The sequence below is a fragment of the Emydura macquarii genome, unplaced genomic scaffold (assembly GCF_026122565.2).
Source record: "Emydura macquarii macquarii isolate MOO-44397 ecotype Brisbane River unplaced genomic scaffold, CSIRO-AGI_Emac_v2 contig_3649, whole genome shotgun sequence".
NCBI lineage: Eukaryota > Metazoa > Chordata > Testudines > Chelidae > Emydura > Emydura macquarii.
Window position 1 is genome coordinate 103,616 of NW_027133786.1, and position 22,490 is coordinate 126,105.

At 40.7% G+C, this 22,490-nt stretch overlaps 1 protein-coding gene across 4 annotated transcripts; it reads right to left on the bottom strand.

Moving 5' to 3' along the window:
• Positions 1-11,526: 11,526 nt before the first annotated feature.
• Positions 11,527-22,019, bottom strand: LOC137145831 (small ribosomal subunit protein uS3-like). 4 transcript variants are annotated; one of them, XM_067536772.1, is made up of 5 exons: positions 21,620-22,019; positions 18,707-18,733; positions 16,436-16,518; positions 15,694-15,768; positions 11,527-15,226 (listed from the first exon to the last, which is right to left on the bottom strand). In XM_067536772.1, the coding sequence occupies exons 1-2, from the start codon at positions 21,974-21,976 to the stop codon at positions 18,707-18,709; spliced, it is 384 nt and encodes a 127-aa protein (XP_067392873.1). In that variant the 5' UTR covers positions 21,977-22,019; the 3' UTR covers positions 11,527-15,226; positions 15,694-15,768; positions 16,436-16,518. The 4 variants fall into 4 exon arrangements, with proteins under 4 accessions (XP_067392873.1, XP_067392871.1, XP_067392874.1 ...); XM_067536770.1 differs by lacking the exon at positions 21,620-22,019 and adding an exon at positions 21,268-21,605; XM_067536773.1 differs by lacking the exon at positions 15,694-15,768.
• Positions 22,020-22,490: the final 471 nt, after the last annotated feature.

Sequence of the window (22,490 nt, forward strand, 5' to 3'; positions counted from 1 at the left end):
ACATGGGGGATGGAGCACAGAACTCCACATATGCTTTGCCCACCTGTGCTGCTCTCTTCCCTCCACACAAACTAGCCATAAGGGGAACCTGTGCAGGGAAGTAACACATTATGGACACGTTTAGATTAGAGAATCTCTAAATAGCACTTGCTTATTGCACTGCTATGATAGATCGTTTTAAATGACTTCCCACTCTGCCCAGAGAGGTACACATTTCACATAACTATGAGCAAGAAGCAGAAAACATTGGAGCAGTCTAGACATAAAAGGAGCAGCAGTAGAAATTACCTTTTTTGGGTCAAAACTCAGACATAATCGAGTTTTAAAACAGATGTCTGATAGAATCACATCACCATCAAGATGCAGTAATGAATGAGACTGCCCAGAGCATATAATTTTGATAGATATAGCATAGTCAGTGTGTAATTTTGGTATTTTCATACTTTCATGAACTTTAGACTCCATGACAGATAAAAGGCTATAAAGGCTTGTAAACAAGACATCTTATTTATCTTTCCTTTGGATACAGTGAAATTGTTCCCTCATAGCTCTGCTGACATCCAGCATTTACTAGCACTAGCAGGGGAAGAAAAAGTTCTTCTTTGCTTCTTCTCAGTTGTTATTTTTGCACAGTCATATCTTGATTTTGTCATTCCCAGCTTGAGTCTGTTTTATGAGATACGGACAAATGTGCTTGCCATAAACACCTTGTGACATTCTGTATGGTTCTGATCTATTCCTGCCCAAGAGCCTTAGCGAACTACTTTGCAGCTGTCCCCTGTAAATTTAAAGAAACATTCTTAAGGCTGCCAACCCTGAAATTAAACAACCAGCTTTCTTTTGGTGTGGGGGCTCTTTTCCACCACTCTACTGTTCCTGTGGGCTCTCTTAGAATGAACAGGCTGAGGCAGTGTAGTTAGCTACATGCCCTCACAGAGCAGGATGTGGATATATTTCACTAGCCTGTTTGCTCACAAGAGCAGAGCAGACAGGCAGTGCAGACATGGTTGTGGAAGTTGTATGATCATCATGCACTTAATTTTTTTAAGGAGGAATCTGTGCCCTGGGTTGTTGCTGATGGGTGAGCCATCTGGGAAGCTGGGATTCTGCCAATACTGTAGACCTTGTTTTCAAGGATTGGTAGGCTTTTCTGAATTAGAATACACTTAAAAATGCACCAAAATGTGTACCTGAACAAACTTCAGATATTGGAAATACTATACCAAACCCATCATTCCAAAGGTGCTAGTATGAAAACCGGTGCGGTTGTCTCCTTACAGCAAGTCATAGCTATAAATTAGCTTATGTAAAAATATTTGGTTGTCGTAGTCTGTAAGGTGTGCCCATGTCACAAAAACTATCATTTCAACTAGTATTAACTAGAACAGTTGGGAGATATTGCTAATATGGAGGAGGACAGGATTATCATACAAGAAGATCTGGATGACCTTGAAAAATGCAGTAATAAAAATGGGGTGAAATTTAATACTTAGGAACTAACAAAAATTTTTTTTGCTATAAGCTGGGTACTTATAAGTTGGAAGCAACAGAGGAGGAGAAAGACCTGGTTGATCACCAATGTGATGTGGCTGTGAAAAAGGCTAATGCAGTCTTAGGATGCATCAGGTGAGATATTTGCAGTAGAGATAGAGACGATACAAGGCACTGGTGAGACCTCATCTGGAACATTGCATGTAATTCTGGTCTCTCATGTTTAAGAAAGATGAATTCAAATTGGAACAGGTGCAGAGAAGGGCTACTAGGATGATCAGAAGAATGGAAATCTACCTTGTGAAAGGAAACTCAAAGAGCTTGGCTTATTAGCCTAACCAAACAAAAGCTGAGGGGAGATATGTTTTCTCTCTATAAATACATCAGAAGGATAAATGCCAGGGAGGGAGAGGAGTTATTTAGGTTAAGTACCAATGCTGACATAAAAACAAATGGATATAAACTGGCCATCAACAAGTTTAGGCTTGATATTATATGGAAGTTTCCAACCATCAGAGGAATGAAGTTCTAGAACAACCTTCCAAGAGGAGTAGTGGGGGCAAAAACCTAATCTGATTCAAGACTCATCTTGATAAGTTTAGGGGGCGATGGTATGATAAGACTGCCTACAATGGCATGAAGCTGATCTGTGATGGCTAGCAGCAAATATCCCCAATGGCTAGTGTTGGGACACTAGATGGGGAGGGCTCTGAGTTAGTATAGAGAATTCTTTCCTGGTGTCTAGCTGTTGGGCCTCGCCAAAATGCTCAGGGTCCAAATGATCGCCATATTTGGGATCAGAAAGGTCTTTCTCCCAGGTCAGATTGGCAGAGACCCTGGGGTTTTCACCTTATTCTGTAGTGTGGGGCCTGGGTCACTTGCAGATTTAAACTAGTGTAAATGGTGGATTCTCTGTAATTTGTCATCTTTGAATCATGATTTGAGGACTTCTGTAACTCAACCAGAGGTTATGGGTTTTGTGGCCCGCAATGTGTCAGAGTAGATGATCATCATGGTCCCATCTGGCTTTAAAGTCTATGAGTCTATGAGCTGTTAATACAAACCTATCCTCTCATCCCATGAGGGAACACTTTCACAGAAACGTTCAGACCCACTGCTGGACAAGCTCTCACTACCACTGCCTGTCCTACAGTCCTTACTCAGACATAAGTCCATAGACATCAATGAGAGTTTTGCCTAAATATCAACTTTGGGAATGGCGTCAAACTAGAAATGATGGTGTAAAAACACAACTTAGCAAAAATGCTCAGTAATGTGACTGTAAAGATTAGCGGGGAGAGTCTGTACCGCATCAGCACTGACAATTCAGGGAACAAACACTTGTTTGTTTGGGGCTGCAGAAGGAACTGGTGCATTAGATTTCCTGGTGTAGTGGAGCAGCCAGCAGCTGCACCACAGATTGGAGTTCCACAGAATCTCCATAGTGCTCAGTCTACGGAGGCTTCCCTGACATGCTGTCTCATGCCTCCAGCCTCATCCCTAGCATGCCCCTTGCTCCAGGGCCTCAGTGGGGGCAGCACAGGACTGCTAATGGAAGTCCTACACAGGGCCTGCAGCAGAGGAGTTCTTTGCCATCTCGCTGCAGAGATTTTATGGTCTAGGGCAGTGTACAGGGGTCATTCACAGTAAAGGGGACTCTCTAGATGGACTAGTTTATGTTGGCAGTTTGCTGCAAACCATATGTAAACTCTCCCCTTGCACATGCACACACACAAAATAGTGAAAAACATTTTCTTTTTTTACCACAGTTCATTCAAAATTTGAAACCACTTTGCTTTCTTGTAATTCTTTCCAAGGTAACTGCCTACAGGCAGCAACAAGCATGCAGTAATTAAAAATAAAATCCAATTAGAAGAAATTATGGTATCTAGTAGTGAAAAGGAAGCGCTCTTAGTAGTGCTCAAAATCAGCCCTGGTTCAAATTCAACCTGCATCAGTGTCCAAGGAGGGTGTATTGGAAAAGGATTTGTATCTTAAACCTTTCACTGAAACTTGCTATAAACCTTTTGCTCTACCTGAATACCTTTGGCCATTCTGAAACCCCTGTTTGGAGATTCACTTCAAGTGGGTTTGTTGGGAAACAGCCCATTATGTGTCATTATTCCTGTACTGAACCAACTCCATGTGACATGGAAGCTCATGAGAAGTCATTTTTATTTGGTTTCCAGGGAGCGAGAGAGAAGCTACGTTTAGTTGTGGCCTCCGAGGCAGGATACATTAAAAATAAAATAATAGTAATCCTGGTGTGTTCACAGCCCATGGCTGTCTGACTCTGGTAGGCAATGGTTTAGTGCTTAAAATAGTCTTTCTTCCCTCGGCTAAAGGGAATTGCACTTTTTTATACTTATTGCATGACTGAATATACCCCTGGCTGTCAGAGTCCTGCTGTGCCATTGCTGAGGTCTAGTGTCAGGGTATGCCTGTGTGTCTCTGAAACTGGTACACAACTTCAATTTACTTTCTTTAGCCTCACATTAGGGGCCATTCTTACATGTGCAGCATCCAACAGGAGCAGGGGACACTCACAGGAGAGGCTCAACCTCTTGAAAGATAGAGCCCTATGTTAGTTTTACAAAACACATTTCCTGGTGCAAAATCTGACTCAACCAGCGCTCCATGTCCTTTTTTACCACTCTTTTATGACAGCTGCATTGTCCTGTCACCATAAAACTACTATTGAAACCACTCTCTCCTTCCCTTCAGTTTCTCCAGATATTTTTTGGAATGCTCTCACACATTTGTGGTCCTCTCTACACTTCCTTCAACGCTGGCTTATCTCTTTTCAGTGGTGATAGCAAGTGAAATGCTGAATGCTTCATCCTGCAACCAAACTATCCCAGACTCTTCTCTACTTTGGTGTCCAAAAAGGATAGGATCTGCCTCTGAGAGCATCCCTCCAGCTGTCACCACCCTCCACACTCATTGCCTCTCAACCTATCAATGATTTTTATAATATAAACACTAGTCTCACATTCAGTTCCAGCAACCCAGTGAACTCATGTGATCATGCATGAATGTGAGCCTTAACAAGGAATGTGCAGTGAAATTCAGCCACATGACACTCAGGTTTCTCCAAAACCAAACTTTTTGGACCTTGGTGGCTGGCGAATCCATACAAACTGGTTCAGTTTCTTAAATAAAAAAATGTTACAAATCCATTTTGCATGGAGTTTACAAGGGTTTGTATGACTTCAATAAGATTTTAAAATAATGTGTATGAAACTTTTGAGGTAGATTTCAATTATTTTCCAAATACATTCTTCAGTCAAGATCTTGTTTGTCTGTAGGACAAAGCTAAGGTTAATTAATAGAATAAAATGTAATTTTACTCTTCTATGAAATACCTAAGGCCAATATCCTTTAAATTCCAGGCACGTTTCTTATTTCCATCTTATTTTATTTCAACTCCGCCATTAAATTAAAGCTATCAATAATATCCACTGTTTCTTGTTATGATTCGACCAGTTACAGTGATGCTTTAGACAGTCTTTACTGATTTTAAAGCCTGTTGCAGTCCTCATTGTTTTTATAAACTGCTTCCTGGTGTGTGTAGTCCATTTTTCTATCACCAATGTCCATTATCAGTCTGATGTAATTCAACAGTCAGGTAAGAAAACAAATCCTGCCATCTGTCTCACTAAAATATCTCAAGACACTAAGATTAAAAATCCAATCTTGGTGAATTCCTTCTTTTATTCAAAGGAGGATCAGGATGGAATTTGGGATGTCTCTGTTAATCATCCCCACAATAATCCTATCTTTAAGGCTATTAACTTAATTTCAAGATTTATATCTCAATCAAAATGTATTGCTGGGTTATTTTGGGATACCTATCACAGGGCACAGATAGGCTGCCTAGCTACAACAAGGCGGGTGGATGAGTAACAATATCTCCATTCACAGGCTGAGACTCTGCCATACCAGAAGAGAGCCGGATCCATTGAAGCATCTGCTACTGTAGTCACAATCTGTACTGAGAAAATGGTAGATCTTTTTTTCTTTGTCATTCAGAGCCATAACCTCAGCTGGTAGAAACTGAAGCCTAAGGAGGTGTGCTATTTTCTATCAGCTGAGCATTTAAAATCAGAAGGTATTGTACAAGATAGTAACATTTTGCTACTACACAGATCTCATTCCTTTAAAAAAATACCTATCTGTAATTAAATGTGAAAAATGAAATACTAAAAGGAAATGTCTTTGTTAGTCCAAATGAGATCTGGAAGTTTTGTGTAAATTTGTCACCTTCTTTTATTTTATGCTTTTCAAAAAATTTATAGGAAAAGAAAATATTACTTAGAAAAATGATAGATAAGGGATATATTACTCAGAGGAATGGTCTCATTGATGTCAGGTTGGCTACGCCTGTAAGTAAAGATTGTAAAGTAAGTTTATTTTACAAATCCTGGGTATTGCTGCTGCAGAAACATCATAGTACTTTGTGCCTGATCTTGAAAGGTGGTGAGCAATCCCATTGCCTAGTGACTTCAATGGGTAAGACACATACAAGGTAGTGTATATACAATAGGTGTGTACACCTTCAATAGGCAGTATACATACAAGACTTGATTCACCTCTCACTTACCTTCACTGTCCACTTGTGTAACTCCATTGAGTTCAGAGGAATTTTTCCTGCTATAAACAGGTGCAAAGGAGATTCGGCAATACTGTACACATATCTGTACACACACACAGAGGGAGGGATCCCTTCAGCCATCACTGAAATACAGACATGGATTTTAATTTAGACTGTGAAGTAAAAAGTTCATCTGAAGAGCAAATCACTGATCATCTTAGTTTTTTCTCCCTCAGTCTCCTCCTGATTATTTAATTAACTGTAGGATCTATACAGATTATAATTTGTTCTGACATGTCTGTCAAAAGCCAGCTAGAAAGAAATAGTTCTCTAACATCCATGGTAAATGGAGAGAATGCTCACTGTTTCCTTAAACAGCTGTGACATGTAAAGGACAGGCTATGGTACTATCTATCATTCAATGTATCACACAGAAGGGAAGACCTGTGCTGTCTGCGATAGCAAGCTCACATTCAATCTTTCACATAAATCACCATGTTAACATTCCATTTTCTCTAATCTATGGCTGACCAATGCTTGTTATTGAACTTCTCTAAGAATTTTGTCATCCATGATAGCACAGCCACTTCTTTGACTTTCATCTCAATGCATGGTTTTAAAGTTGCTAATGAGAGCTGATATCTACACATATCATAAACTTCTCTTTATGAAAGTCACCATGAAAGAAGACCTGATGCACATGATAGAAGGGATTAACACTGCATGACGTGAGGTCAAGAAATAAGTAATCAATCGTCAGATGCTACACACCAGCAACCAAAAAATGAGCAACAATAATATAGGACTCTTCCTTCATGGTCTGATCCTATAACTGATTAATTGTGCGGTATTTACAGAAACCAGCACAGCACCTGATTTAGAATCTTGGATGTCCAGGGGATTAGTTTTAATCATCATGAATAATGATTTCATTCACGAAACACATAGAAGGAAGAAAATAACAGCATAATCAGTTTTTTTTTCAACTTGTCAATTCAAGCAATGGTCTACAAATGGAAATGAATCTTGAAGAAAGACACAAGCTTATTGCAAACTCAAGAAAACTAATGCAAAGCGTAGCAAAGGAAAGACAACCCTGGGGAAATCTAAAAAATAATTATTTATGATAAACTGAAAATCATGAGAGTTCAGAATGTGCTGCAGAGACACCTGTTGCTCTTAAGAAGCATGTAGAGGTTCAATGTCTACTTTTCTTGCAGTGATCTTTATCAAATGGTAATGCTTAGCTAGGAAGAACATGATATAAGAGCGGACTTTCCTGCCACTACCACAGCTACCATAATTAGAATAAAATAGACATTTAATTCTATAACTCAAGCTTATGCTATATATTTTTCTTGCCATTAGCAATCACAGCTGAGTATATTCACATATACGCATCAAGATTTCTTTTGTTGCCGGAAGACACTCATGAACTTGACATACATTATATATTAGGAACATTGAAATAAACATCCTCCAAAACCTGAAAAGAAAACACAGAACAAAGAAATGTTTGAAATGCACATACTTTTTAACTCTTGACGGATTCCCTTTTTAGGAAAACATGGAGTATTCACTACAGAATGAATGTATGGGGTTTCTGTTGGAGGATTAGAAACATACTCTCATTTATTTAAAATGAATGAAGTGGCACTCTTGATTTACCATGAGACACAAAAGAGATGATGTGATAGTTATTATTGCAGGGCTACCTGTAGGATGGTGTTTTACAAGCAAGTAAGAACACAATGTCCTTTCCCCAGAGACTTTACATTATAAATGCTAGATAGTGCCGTGGGGTAAAACTTCCTTCTGGAATATACACCCCTTCCTTCAACCTTTGAGTCTAGGTGTGCAATAGTAAATTGTCGAAGCATGCCCATTTGCCCATGGAGTAGGTGGGCAGAGAGTGGCAGGAGGGTTGGCTCTACCACAGTGCACTGGCTAGCACAGCTGTGCCAGTATGGTGAATGTCATTGGTATAGGCCAGCAGAAAATTACTACTCCCTCATCAGAGCCAGGGGGAAGTGGGGAGGGAATTATGAACGAGTTGGAGTGGTGTATATGAGGCACAATCCTTCCTAGGGCTACTTTTGGGGTGATGCAGCTTCCTCACTTCCCCTTGCTCACAGCTGTGCCTAAAGCCACAATCTAGGCCTTAGAGGAATCCTGTTGATCTAACTTCTTGCAGCACCTGCATGGTTCTTTGAAGTGTCAAATCTGTGTAATGACCAGACCTAAATCTGCTTCACTTACAAAACAGCTAGAGGAGACATTGTTGAAAATGCAAGCTGCTTGTTCCATTACAATGGAGAGCTCCATCCTCATCTCAGACACCATCTCTGGGTGCTCAGCAAAATCGAACTATTCCAGACTTTCACAAAACCGTGGCTAAAGCCACATACAGTGAGTTATTTCATCCCAAGAAGCCTTTCTTTCGAATATGCTTCATCTCATCTATAGCACTAATGAAAATTTAAGTCAGAGAGAAATATTTCTACAGGAAAAGAAATATGATACAGTGATGATGTGCTGTCACCTAGCGCCACCACTTCTGTGTGTGTGTGCGCGCACGCATGCGTGTATAACTTCCTCTTAATTACACTGCACAGGACTCTGCCCTAGCTGGGAATCTCTGAAGGAGCATCCAGCCATTGCTACTATTAAACATCTTGTCAAGTCAGCAGTAAGAGAAAAATATTCCTGAAATGAATGGCATGCCTCTTTACAGCAGCAGCACAAGAAACACTTGGTTAAGTTACAGGTGACATGCCCATGGCTGATTTTCCTCAGAACCCGGTATTTTCCAGTATTTGAGCAAAGCTCTGCTTTCAGATCTGCACAATGGGGCTGGACTCCAGTATTCTTCTCTTCTTACATCTTCACTGACATCAGTCTGTGAAGGGATCCCAGGGAAAGCAGAATTCCAGAGCTGATGTGGTATTTGTTGTGAAGGCCTGAAAGCAGATTTTGCCTCAGAGGGCTGTCCCTGAGGCAGAATGCTTCCCATGGTGGTGCAGCTTGACACGGTGCATACAAAGCCTCATCAGGACAGCACAAAATGCATGGACCTCAATACAACCCGTAGGAATTGAGACAGTTGGTCAGAGAGCCACTTTCTCAGTAAATTCGTGTCATCAGGCACATGGCTGCAGAAATCCCCATCTCTGGGGTTGATGAGCGGTTCACACCCTGAACTCACCTTGGATTTGGAAGCAGGTTTGGCCTGGGAATGTGATGCAAATGCCACTAGATGTGACTGGGATCTGGGGCGTGATTGATTTCAGTCTATTCTGTAGGTTCCTCATCACTTTTGTCCTCCCACACCCCATTCCACGCTCCTTACAGCCGTGTCACAGAGTTCCCGCTTGAGATCCCTCCACTCCTTCGCCACCACCAGCCGCCACCAGAATCCCCAAACATCAGAAGGTCTTTCAGGTGAGACGGACCCTAGCTTGGCTCTTAGGGTTAAGAGAGGAGGAGGAGGAGGGAGGGAGGGGCCAAGGAATGGAGTAGAGTAGGGGGCTAGGATTCAGGACTCCTGGGTTCTATTTTCTGCTCTGGGTGGGGAGTGGAGTCTAGTGGTTAGAGCAGGGGGCTGGGAGTCAGGACTCCTGGGCTTTATTCCCTGCTCTAACATGGATGCAGGGTATAGCCTTGTGGGGAGGGAATTCAAGTACCTTCCACTATCTGTGCCTCAGTTTCCCTGCCCATTAAATGGGGATGGTAGTTACATGGTGCAGCGTTAGTGCAGAATAGGGGCAGGGCCTCGGGGGCAGAGCAGGGGCAGAGCCTCATCAGGGGCGGGGCCTTGGGGGTGGAGCAGGGGTGGGGTGTTGAGGGGCAGGGTAGGGCACCCCCCCACCCCCGCAAAACCAAAAGTCAGCACCTACCTATGCACTCCTTAGTTGCAGAAGGTCTCTAGCAAAAAGCATGTCAAGTTCGTCTCACGCTGTCCCACTGTTGTGTTTCAACTCTTTCTAGGAAGGACGTGAATGAGGCAAGAAAGTATTTTAGTTTCCATGCTTATTTGATGCTCATCCTCTCTGCACGGATAGCTTAAGCAATGCCAACTCTGTTGGTGTTTTGTGACTGTCATCTACTAGGCACTGAAGGAAGAGAAACTCATTCCATACAGGCCTGGACGGCCTTGTGATAGTCTGGCAGTGACTTTCACCCACTGCCAGTCTAAACAAAAAACCGAACATCTCCAATTACCAATTCTCTGAGCCCTTCAGTTCTCCTTTGCCCCCTCCTCACCACTTCCTATCCACAAGACTCTTTTGCCCCCCGTTGTGTTAGGCTGCTTTGTGGTGTGCTTAGTGATGAATCTGCAGCTAGCACATTCAAGAGGGCATGAAGGGAAAGGAAAAGAGAAGTGGATCTGATAAAGTAAACGTTAACAGACTGGAGGGTGACTTTGCATAAAAAAGCATTGTGCCCTGAAAGCACAGTACAGTGTACTAGACTGCACTCCTACACAGAGAAGTACCTTGTATACTGCGCACTTAAAAAGTGATGGCTATGTACCATTGTCTGATCCGGCCACATACTTTACCAAGAGTCAGTCCCTATTATTTTCTTTTGTCTACCGTTTGATGTACTTTATTGTACTTTATTGTACTCCACTCCCCCTCCACTTTAATGAAGCCAGTTATACGAGGGCAGTCATGCCAAAGACTTTTGCTGCACAAAGACACTGCAAAAGGGAGCAAGGGTGGCATTCTGGCTCCACTGAAGTCAATGGCAAAACTTCTATTGATTTCAGTGGGGCCAGGATTAAACCCCACAACAATGGTGTGATTCCCTGACATTATCAATGTGTCCACGGGACCCATAGATCTTCTTAGCCTCTCAGTAGAGTTCCTTAATGCATAGTAGTTCTATTGACATCAACTTCCATTAGAAGGCATTTATAGTGATATCACTGTAAACTGTATAATTGTTTTAGTTCCTTCCCCCCAAGGGCATTTTTAATTAATATAGAGCAGTGGTTTTAGTACAGCTGTTTTAAATTATTGTTTATAATTTCCATAGCATCATAGCTGACTATGGTGCAATTTTTAAATCATGTGAAATAGAATTACAAATGTAAAATCCCTAACATTATTACTCATGTAGTAAATATATTTCTTGCACTACCTTCTTGGATCAATTTTCACTCCTTAAGTCATATTGGCACCAGCAAAGAGAAGTTTTAAAAACATTTCTTCACTTTTGTTAGCAAATGTGTGTGATTAGTAATATTAGCTAATATGCATGAATAGACATTTAGACCACATTTAGTACCTGTCAAAGGATGTTTGGGTCGAAGGCTTTTTTCAGAATGCAGATCTGAACTATACTTATACAAGTTATTAGCAAAATACAGCACTGTCTAGTATTTTCTTTCAAATGCAACATTAAAGCAGAGTGATATTTTGATTAGAATAAAAGAACAACATAAAAGTGCAATATTTGTCCATTCACTGCAAGGAGGTAATGAAAATATTCCTTGATATTGCTGGGAAAGTCCTGTCATAGATCACTACTACTCTGATTAGAAGGTATTGGGAAAGTATATTGTACATTTTTGATAGAGCAGTCCCAGCACAAAACACCACTAAGTCCAAGTTCACGTATGCCTATGTTTAATTTCAACAGAGTAATCGCATTGGTTTCAATTGGAATATTCATGTGTAAAGTTAAGCAGGAGTGGAAAGTGACTGCAGAGCTGGAGCCTAGCTAACTATAGAGGGTCAACTACACAAAGTGCTGTGAAATGCAAAAAACAATCTAAAAAAATACACAATTTTTTCTATACTCTCTTTCAGTTACAGCATTCTTAGATATTACATGTAACAATTGTAGACCAAAACAAAACCAAAACCAAAACCCCCATTCCTCAGACAGAGTGTGATTTTTTTAAATTGACACTTGCCCCTTAAATCTCAAGGCATTAGAAGTACATTCTTTACACATTTTAGTATAGTTTATATGTTTGGGCACCTAACTGTTACAGTGCTGAGTGCATTAGAAAGGCTTAAGAAAAATAAATGTTTGTCCTTTTGGTCTGGGAGCAGTAAGGATCCAGCTGCAGCTGGGAGCGCTGTAATGATATAATTTCTTTCTGAAATTGTTAGGGCTGGGAATGAGTAGCAAGGTCAGAGATTTTGGGAATAAGTGTTAATTATTCCTTTCTGCTAAGAATGCTTCATTTAAGATGACATAGTAGATATATTTGTCCAGAAACATCAGAGACAAGTCTTTTACCCTACTTAACGCCTGTGAGATGTTAAAAGAGTTTGATTTATTACTAGAGCTGGTTGAATTAATTTATTGCAGAGGAACTGGTTTTCTTTTTCTCTTCATTTTGCGAATAGTTCACAAGACTGATCCAGATTTCTCCTAATGTATATGTTATTTTGGAATGTAAGCATGAAAAAATAGTTAGGACAAACCATTTTCAACTTCTGAGTTGTTCAGCTATTTGGTATTCCTTATTCCTGGTGTGGAACTGATCACCTACGTTGCATAGTACTGTTTCTGATTGCTCATTGAATGGCAAACATTTTAAACAGGACAGTAACAAATGGTGAACATCAAATATTGAAGAGCAAATACTCCTGTAAGCATACAATTAATATTGTTCACATAAAGTACAGTCATTCCACAAACATTTGCAAAAGGAAAATACCACTCACATAAATGTTAGCAAACAGCAAATAAAAAAGGACATAAATATGGCTGACCTGAACTGCTAGAGCATGAATGAATATCTGTGAACTCTGCTTCCACAGCATTCAAGCAGCACTGTTTGTTGCCCTGTATGGTCCTAATCTAGTAAAGTACTTAAGCACACGCTTAACTTTCAATTAATCCAAATTAACTATGACATTTCTTTAACCAAATACCCTGAAATATGCAGAGTATAACTATATCAAGCAAAACAAAATGATATATTACTCTTCCAAAATTTGGAGTTTATTATTCTTTTTGTGGAAATAAAAATATAATTACAATTCATAGTAAGACTGGAGTGAAACAGAATTCTTGTAATGAGCTCATCCTTAACTCAGAGCATGTTTACACAAAAGGAAGATTTTTAACTATCATTCATTAAGCACATAGGAAAAAAAGTGGCCAACATTTTCAATTATCCTTCTGTGTCATCAGCCTTATCCTGATCCACTGAAAACAATGGTAAAATTCCCCTTGCACTCAGTGGTGCAGAACTTAGGCCTCATCTTCTCTTCCTCTTAGGCAAGGAACTTCTATGCTTTAGATTTTCCATCCTCATAGAACGTTGATTACTGGTTGAAGGCTGATATAATTCAATGCCATACTATTATTAAGAAGGAAGATTTCACATCTGAGCAGATTTGGAAACAGGCCAAAACCTACGATTTGATTCTCGGGCTAAAGTACTTGCCAAAGCCCCCGTTATCTTAGCACCTGAATCTTCAATGTATTTAGCGTCACAACATCTTTGTGAGGTGGGGAATTGCTATTATTTCTGTTTTATATATGGGAAACTGAGGGCTAGAGAGACTAAGTAGCTTGCCTATAGGTCACACAGGAAGTCTCTGATGGAACAGGGAATTGAGGCCAGGCCTCCCAGTGCTGGGTTAGTACCATACCCACCAGCTCATCCTTCCTCAGCTTGCCACTTTATTAATATGTCAACCTTACATAATATCTAAGAGCTAGATTCTGCACTCACATTGTATAGGACTTACTCACTGATGTCAATGGAATGATTCATGTAAGTAAACAAGTGCTACCCAATCACAGTAGGGTAGTGGGATAAGATTGTACTGTACTATGAAATTCAGGAAATGCAAGGTCCCCAGCCTTAAATGTCACCTTATTATTGATTATTGTTAAGCACAGGAGCTGAATGAGATAAAATAAAACCACAATTCCTACTCTAAACACTTTCCAATTTAAAGCTTGCACATTTAGGGGGCTGATTATGCATTTATACTTCTTTTGCACAGGTGTCTCTTCATTGGCTCTGGTGGAAAGATTCTTAATTTATTCTGGTGTGAAAGGAGAAGCAGAGAGGCCCATACATGACAAAAGGGTTTCTCCTTGTAGGATCAGACAACCCCGAATGTATATTTAGTAAATAATATAACTTCATACAAAGGAAAGAAGCTGCATTCTTTTCTTGCATTTGTAAAACTGCAGCCATGATACACAGCATCATAGGCTTCCGTGTTAAAACCACCCATGCTTTTATAACACTTGATGCACAAATACAACATTTTGTGTTATTTTATGATTAGGTGATTAAAAAAAAAACCCTACTGTGCAAAGGTGTGTCTGGAAGCCTTGGGCCAGACCCTCAGCTGGTGCCAATCAGCCTGGCTCCAATGATCCAAGGAAGCTATGCCAGTATGCACATGGTCCCTTAACTGTACATTTTCTGATTTTAACAGTGCATCATCAGCATCATTTTTGCAGATTCACTGTTACTTAGTTCATTTGTTACAAAACAAGCTACGTGCAAAGAATTATGAACTAGATTGTCACAGGCTTTTGGGCAGGTGAGCTGGTGGGAGCAGGGGGAAGAAGGAGTTTGCCCCTCCCTCTTTGGGGGCTCAACATAAGGGCCCAGAAAGATCCCAGTCACTATACTCAGGGAAGCACAGGGCCTGCTCCCACCACGATCCCTTCCTGCTGTGCACTCTCAGGGCCACAAATCCGCTAAAGGGAGCAGGGAGGGGCAGGAAGAGGAAGGGCCCTGGCATGCTTCTGCATGTTGGAGAGCTGGGAGAGGGATTATGCTTCCCCCATTTCCCCATAAATTGGTGCAGATCTGTGCCTAAATGGTGGAATTTGACTCTTACATAACTCTATTGAAGTAGGGCTGGCTTTCTTCCACCACCAAAAAAGGATCAGGAAATGAAGGAAGAAAGATTTGTAGCAGCCAGCACCAATTAACATCTGCTAATTATTGTGACTAGATTTGAGGACACACAAAACGTGCCGTTTAAAAAGAAGTTTATACAACTGAGAGTGCCATTTTCTGTAAGTAGATCTCTCTGAATTTCAATCTTTTTAAATTTCCTGAAGATTCAACCATATTAGTTCTTTTTGGGAGATCTTCTTATATGGCTATTAAGTGAGACTGCTTTCAATTCTTCTCTCTACCTGAAAATGACACAAAGAAAAATGGAAAACATTAAAAATTCACATGAATTAAGAATAAAATGATTCATACACCCCATTACAGTGTATAATATAGTCAAATACAAAATAGGTACCATAAACCATGGTTCAAAAGTGAAGCTGAGTCCCACAGATCATGGTGTTGCATGGTTCTAATGCTGTAGCAAATGGCTTTGATTGGAAAAACAAACAAACCTCAAAATCTCCAAACATGACTCAACCTGAATCTCCAAATGATACTTTTGGGGCGAGAAACTGTACCGGTTGAAACTGAAGAAAATGTTGGCATGGACTCCCGTGAAGCACAGAGCTCTAGAATGTAGGTTCACAGGCTCAGAGTAAAGCCGCACGTAGATTATATATATTCTCAAGCATAAAGAATACTCTCCTACACCCCCCATTTTCATGGCCATTCAAAAGAACAGAACAAAATCCCAAGGACACTCTACCTGAGCTTAGTTCTTTTGTTTCAACGTATGTAAGGGCATAGATTCTTCTATTGGGGGCAAATCAAATGTGCTTTCCTGTACAGGAAATAGAAAGATGGTAACATCACTGCTGTATACATTCAAGCTGTAGAAACTAAATGGAAATATTGTAATAATAAATAATAATAAAAGATCTGTTTGGTCTTATTTTTAATCTCTGTAATCTATTTCCCTCATACTGACTTCAGTCATATCATTGCATGTTAAAATTGTTCACGCTTAAAGATTTCAGTAAGCATGAATTTATTTTTTAATATTAAGGTTACAGCCAGATGGCTTGACATGTTAATGTGCCAACATATTATTAACTTTCCATATGTCTTGCCTATGGTCCTCAGCCAATCCGACAGCATAATCTAAATTGGTTAGGCTACAATCATTAGGGTCAGTGACATTTTCAGATGGACTGTCATCTGCTGACTGCAGCACTCCCGGTGACAGAAAAATATCTCAAAAAGGGATAGTATTGCAAACCAGGGACCAGCATTATCCTAGAAGTGTCTGGCATTGGCCAGGAATGGGATGTAACCACGGTATCAGCCTAATATGTATATCCTAAAAGGGTTAAGGATGTTGTCCACTGGCATCTTGGGGATGATCAAGCAGTGGGTGAAACCTCACTAAACGAGCACTGCAAATCTCAATCAATGAAGAAATTTTAAAATATTTCAAGAATAATAAATATTTAAAAGTTTACACTTACTTTTGACTTTTTCCGTATACAGCAAACAACAATGAAAATCAAGGGGATCAAGACGATCGTAAAGAAAATGCTGAGTCCTATCACTGAATCAGCAAAACAAATAGCACCAGTTACTGTGAGTCATCAAGAAAGGGAACAAACATATTTGGTGGGATATAATGGCACAACAGAGAACAGTTATATAACATAGGGAAATTTCTATCTTCAAATGAAAGTGCAACATTAAAAAAAAATTGACGAGCACAGAAATGAACCGTACATATGGTGGCTATGACAGCTTTTTTTGGACAAATGTGACATACCCTGAACGTTGGCAAATCAGCTCAGCACAACTACACCCTAACCTCCTCTCACTGTCTGTTAAATTTCATGAAGGACAGCAGTAAGCTGAGAAACATTTTCACAAACAATAGGTTGATGTTTTATCTGAGGATGCTCATGGGCTCCAAAGTTTTTGACCTGCCCTTGGAAAATGTCTCTAAGGGTTGTTGCAGGATTTCAAGCATTAACCTCCTGCAGTTTGTTGCACTCCATTTTCTCTTTCCAATTTCCTTTCATTTGCACATCGTTTTCAGAAGAAAGATAAATGAACTACATGACCCAAGACAAAGCCATTTTATTGCCACACTGTGGCTCTTCCATCCATAGAAAAAAACAGGGTGTCATTAAGTTTAGGTGACCTGGTTAAAAATAATAACCCACAGATAAACTGGTTTCAGCAACTGAAATCAATGTAAATAAGTTTTTAGGTTATGAAGTATTTGGATAGAATATCCCTTCCTCCCCCTCATTCTTGTTTCTGGCTGGTATGGGAAGTGTTTAGATACTGAAAAAGCCTGTTCTTCTTTGACTAACAGCCCAGGAAGTTCAGATAAGCATAGTACTATCACATCAATATTGGCTGCTTATCTGAACCAAATCTAAATGTAAAATGTTCAAGCTTCCACTATCATTGTTTGTGATACCTTACTGCTCAAGGGATTAATCACAGATTCATAAAGTTTAAGGCAAGAAGGGACCATGATGATCATCTAGTCTGACACATAGCACATTGCAGGCTGCAGAACCTCACCCACCCACAGTAGCATATTGATGGGGTGGTTGGGAGGGGACCATGCCACCGGGCACTAGCCTTGTGGGGGCACTGGCCGGACCCTCAGAGGAGGACCTGCCTCCACTGTCCTAGGCGGCCAAGAGCTGCTGGACTTTACCGGCAACCGCGCTGTCCCCAGCCTGCCGGTGGCTATGAGTTCCCACTGCGGGTGGGAGCAAGCACCCTCCCGGCTTCTCCGCCCCCACCCTGGGTGCAACGAGGGAGCCGCGGGGACCCTGGCTGCACAGAAGCCAGGCAGCCAAAGGCTGAAGCCTGACTTCCTTTCTTCTGACTTATAATCACTTAAAATCCTTCTGTAGTCTGATGGTTAGTTTATTTTACTTAAAACAGTACATTTGGTTTGAAGTGTGTTAGAGACTCCATTTGAAGGCTGGCGTATATCAATGTCTTTGATAAATTGACGAACATATGAGCTTTCAGTGTTCAATGGGCAGCACTGAACATTGTAAGACATCAGTTCCTAGAGTTGCATCTGGGACTGGAGGATAGTGGCTGGGGTCATACCATTGCATAATCCCATGAGTGGCTGGCTAGAGGCACTCATCCACTGAGATGGGAGCATTTACGTGCTATAGGCTGTGTGTGAGCTGCCCAGGAGTGGGGGTTCTCACAGCAAAGCAGAGTAAGACGGGTTCTGAGAGTGAGGGATTGGGGTGATAGCAATTCACTAGTCCAGATTGCACTAGGGGAATGTCACAGTATGTTTGTAAAGTAATAAAGTTTTCTTTATTTTGTCTCTCCTAGTCACTCATCATATGATATTCCATACTTAACCCCAGTCTTGGCATACCAGGACTGACATTATCATTGGAATTAGGGTATTTAGTCAGGGAAAAAGATATTGACGTTGTTATTGAAATAAAAATAAATCAATAGTATTTCAGCGGATACTATCTACTAATATAGTACAATATGTAATAAGGCTAATATAGTCGTATTAGTCAAATGAATATACAACAGTAATATTAAGGTTTGTATTCAAATTAAAAAGTCCTTTAAAATTTCCTTTATAGATGCAGCTCTTTTCAGGCCATTGTGGACATGCAATATAGTTTCTGTTTTTCAAAACTAGCAATGGTAAAAGAAACCCAACAGAAGGAAAGAAATGGGTGGCCTACTGGTAAATGGAAATATGTATATTAAAGTCGTTGACATACCTAGTCCAGATGATTTCTGTTCTTTCTCTATGGAAAAACAAGCAAAACAACAACTTTAATTTTGAGGAGGAAAAAATAGGCTTTTTGGAGGCAGGGACTTAGCCTTTTTTTGTGCTTGTGCAGTATTTAGCATGATGTGGTTGCTACGAGAAACAAATAATAATATGCAATTTGCTATCTGCCACAATTAGTAATTTCTGGCTATTATTTACCGTGTGCTTATATTCATTCTGACCACTTTGCTTGTATGCTGCATCCCATTTCCCCCTCCCAACATTTGTCTTTTGTCTAGATTGTGAGCTCTTTGTGGCAGGGATTGTCTTGGTTTACATGTTCATACAGCACTTAGTGCAATGAGGACCCAATCCTGAGAGTAGCCTTCAGCTTCACTGTAATAAATAACCTTTAATAATAATCTGCTACTAATGGGGTAAGGCTGATCACAACAGTGTAGGGTGAGGTGGGGAGGAGTGCAAGGTTGCTGCCTGATGTCACTTCTTTCTGACTTTCTTTTGGTTACTCCACTCTCTGCCTCAGGTGCTGTGTTTCAGTGAGAAGCACAAAGCAGACAAGAGGAACAGACAACTGGGAGGAGGGAAGGAAATCCAGCAGCCATATGCAGGGAAAGCAGAATAGCTCCAACAACTGCTAAAGGAAAACAGTACATCACAAAAAAACCCCTCAAACTCTGGTCCTGAGGCCCTGTCATGACATGAGCATAGCTCTCAAGGTTTGTGCAGCTCGTTGATTTTATGTAAATTGTTACTTAATAGGTTAATTTGCATAGTTATAAATAATTTACATACAGCCAAAAACTTCAATTTAATAAAAATTGTGGCATTGGTGCTTATGAAAGGAATTGGTTTGACACCAGATTATCCTTACAAGATTTCCCCTAAGCAGCTGGAGCAGGTTTGGGGAGGCAGGACTTGATTTCTTACATCACTCAAAAGATGGGGAAGGTCTGAACAGTTCTTGTCCCTCTCCTTTCTTACATGCTTTGAATGGTGATGAAATAAAGAAAAAACTTAGCATTTGAAATATCAGTATTGAATACCTGAGCTACCTCCCAAAGAAATGAAAGAGGCAGTTCACAACTCAGAAATTTAGGCTGTCTGTGCACTCAGAAAGATTTCTGTGCATAAGTTATACTATATTTCCGTCATATTTCCTTCCTTGGGTTGTGATGAGGGAGAAGGAGAGAATAAACACGCACCAGAGCTGTTTGGGAATTTTTAGACAAATTTTTGTTGTTGTTGAAGAATTCCTGAAATGCTGAAACAAACAGGGTCTGTTTCAACAAATTTCCTGACTCCAAAAAATGGAGAGAAAAAAAATTCAAAACTGTCAAAATGTTTCATGAAATGAAAAAATCTTGTCTTCCAGTTTCAAAATTTTCATTTTGAAATTTAAGCCAATTATATTTTTAAAGAGGTTAAAAAAATCAAAATCAAAATGAAACATTTTGATTGACTTGAACTGAAAAAAAAAATTGGTTCATAAATGTTTTTAAGATTTCAACTTTTCATCCTGATTCAAGAGGGCAAAAAGCTTTGAACTCTTGAAAATTCATATGGAATGGGAAAACCATTTATGGCTCTCTCTCTCTTTCTGAGACACACATAGACCCGCCCATCCATGCACCTGGTTTATTCCTCCTACATTGTGCCAGGATGGGGATATTTTCCCCTAACTATTCTAAAATTAGAAGACTAAAACAATTTTAAAAAATAGAACTGATTGAAAAGCTATTGAAAAATGAGCAATTAAAAATTCTACTTTTTAATTTTTAACATTTTGAGTTTTGGGGGGTTTTTTTTGGTGTTTTCTGGAAACAGAAAAATTTCAGATTGTTATATGGCTGGTCAACCTCGCCCAACCCATATCTCTCCTCCAAAATAGTCAATAAAAATTTGTCAAATTTTCAGGGTTCTGTAATCAAAATATTAATATTTGAAAAATTTAGACAGGCAATGTTAAAAAATTAACCAGAAAAGTTAAATTAATCTCACTGAGGTTTGTAATACTGCAGTTATTTCCTTAAATCAAACCACTGAGGCATTATTAGCTCTTTGGCCAGCAAGTACACTCTGGCCAAATTTACCTTGGTATAAAAGCAGCTAGAAGTCTTTGTTTAGCTGCCTCAGGCCACAAAGGACAGCTTAGTTTAAACCTGGATTTAGCCCTCCATTTTCTGAAACTGGGGATAGCAAGATCTTTGCTAAATCTCTCAGACTGAAGTGCAGGCATTTGAAACTCCACAGCACCATCTTGGATGGTGATTTAAGCAGCAGGTCTTAACAGCAGTTAAGAAAAGGATCCATGTACCATCTCCATTGAAATAGCAAGGATAAATGGGCAAAGAAAACCCTTAGCTCTTTTCTGGCTAAGCAATGTAACATTCAGAGAGAAATCTGCTTTGAGGGAAAACTCTGCAAGAGTCCATCACTGGAGGAATGGCAGGGAGAGCAGAAAACAGTGAATTAATGGGACTTGTGTGTGCACAGTGTGGGGAAAACAGATTCAATATTGGAAGGAAATAATAAATTAAAAAAATATACCTGGCTCAGAAGTCGGGGTGGTTAATGTGATTAATTTGTAGTCCTCTGAAGCTAGTTGTTTAGCAGTAGACTTGAAAAAGAAAGTTGATTCTCTATTTGTTTTCACTGTAGAACTTGAGAAGGTTTTTACTGATGTCAATGCTAAAGCTGAGATACTTTCATGTCCTAGCACTGTATTCTGCTCAACCTTTGTATGTGCCTCAGGTGTCTTAGAGGAAAGAAGAAACTTTGTTGTCTTAATGTCTCCTGGAGCTACTGGGGACCTCACAGTTCTTGTGGCCACTTCTGAGGTGTCTGCCTCTAGTATGGTCATCACTATCAGACGTGGGACATCTGCCACTTGGATGCTCACCACTGGGATGAGCATCACCACTGTGCTTGCCACTGCTGTGCTCGGGGCATCCGTCTCCCCGCCGGCCTCCTTCGCCACTGCTGTGCTCAGGGCGTCCGTCTCCCCGCCGGCCTCCTTCGCCGCTGCTGTGCTCGGGGCGTCCGTCTCCCCGCCGGCCTCCTTCGCCGCTGCTGTGCTCGGGGCGTCCGTCTCCCCGCCGGCCTCCTTCGCCGCTGCTGTGCTCGGGGCGTCCGTCTCCCCGCCGGCCTCCTTCGCCGCTGCTGTGCTCGGGGCGTCCGTCTCCCCGCCGGCCTCCTTCGCTGCTGCTGTGCTCGGGGCGTCCCTCTCCCCACCGGCCTTCTTCGTCGCTGAGGTCATTGGCGCTCCTGAAGTTGTCTCCGTGGTGTCCTCCACCGTCACCACGACTATTAAATGTTGTGCATACATAATATTAAAAGAAAAAAAATATTTATCATGGGCGGGGCTAGTAGCACTGCCTTTTATTAAGTCTGCCTGCCTTAAGACTCTGGTTTCAGCTGCTTTGCCATACTTTAATGATTCAGGCTGAGTTTTCTGGAAAGTTCCAGCTCAGAAGGTTTAGCCATTTACTGAACAAGGTGAAGGGAAAAAATGCATCATTTTACCCATGCGAAAAATATTCTTACATCCATTTCTCTTAAATGGTCTAGCATTTCCCATGCTTTGGAGCAAGGACTTGACATTTGGAATAGGCTCACACTGGTGTTGGGGTTGTGCCTTTTTTCATCCCTGTGAAAATCCGCCTAAATCTAGCTGAGTTAGAAACCTCTGAAAAATCTCGGTTTGCACATGTTCAGCAGCATGTATTAACCCAGGGCAACAGGGACTGAGCAGGTCTTGCCCTGCACTTGCT

Excerpts from the sequence above, each read along its gene's own strand:
- LOC137145831 (XM_067536770.1), bottom strand. The coding sequence starts at position 21,580 with ATGACCATACTAGAGGCAGACACCTCAGAAGTGGCCACAAGAACTGTG. Across the intron at positions 18,734-21,267 it reads CACCCCGACTTCTGAGCCAG|AGAAAGAACAGAAATCATCT; the intron begins GTATATTTTTTT and ends GTTTTTCCATAG. Across the intron at positions 16,519-18,706 it reads ACAGAAATCATCTGGACTAG|TGATAGGACTCAGCATTTTC; the intron begins GTATGTCAACGA and ends TTGCTGATTCAG.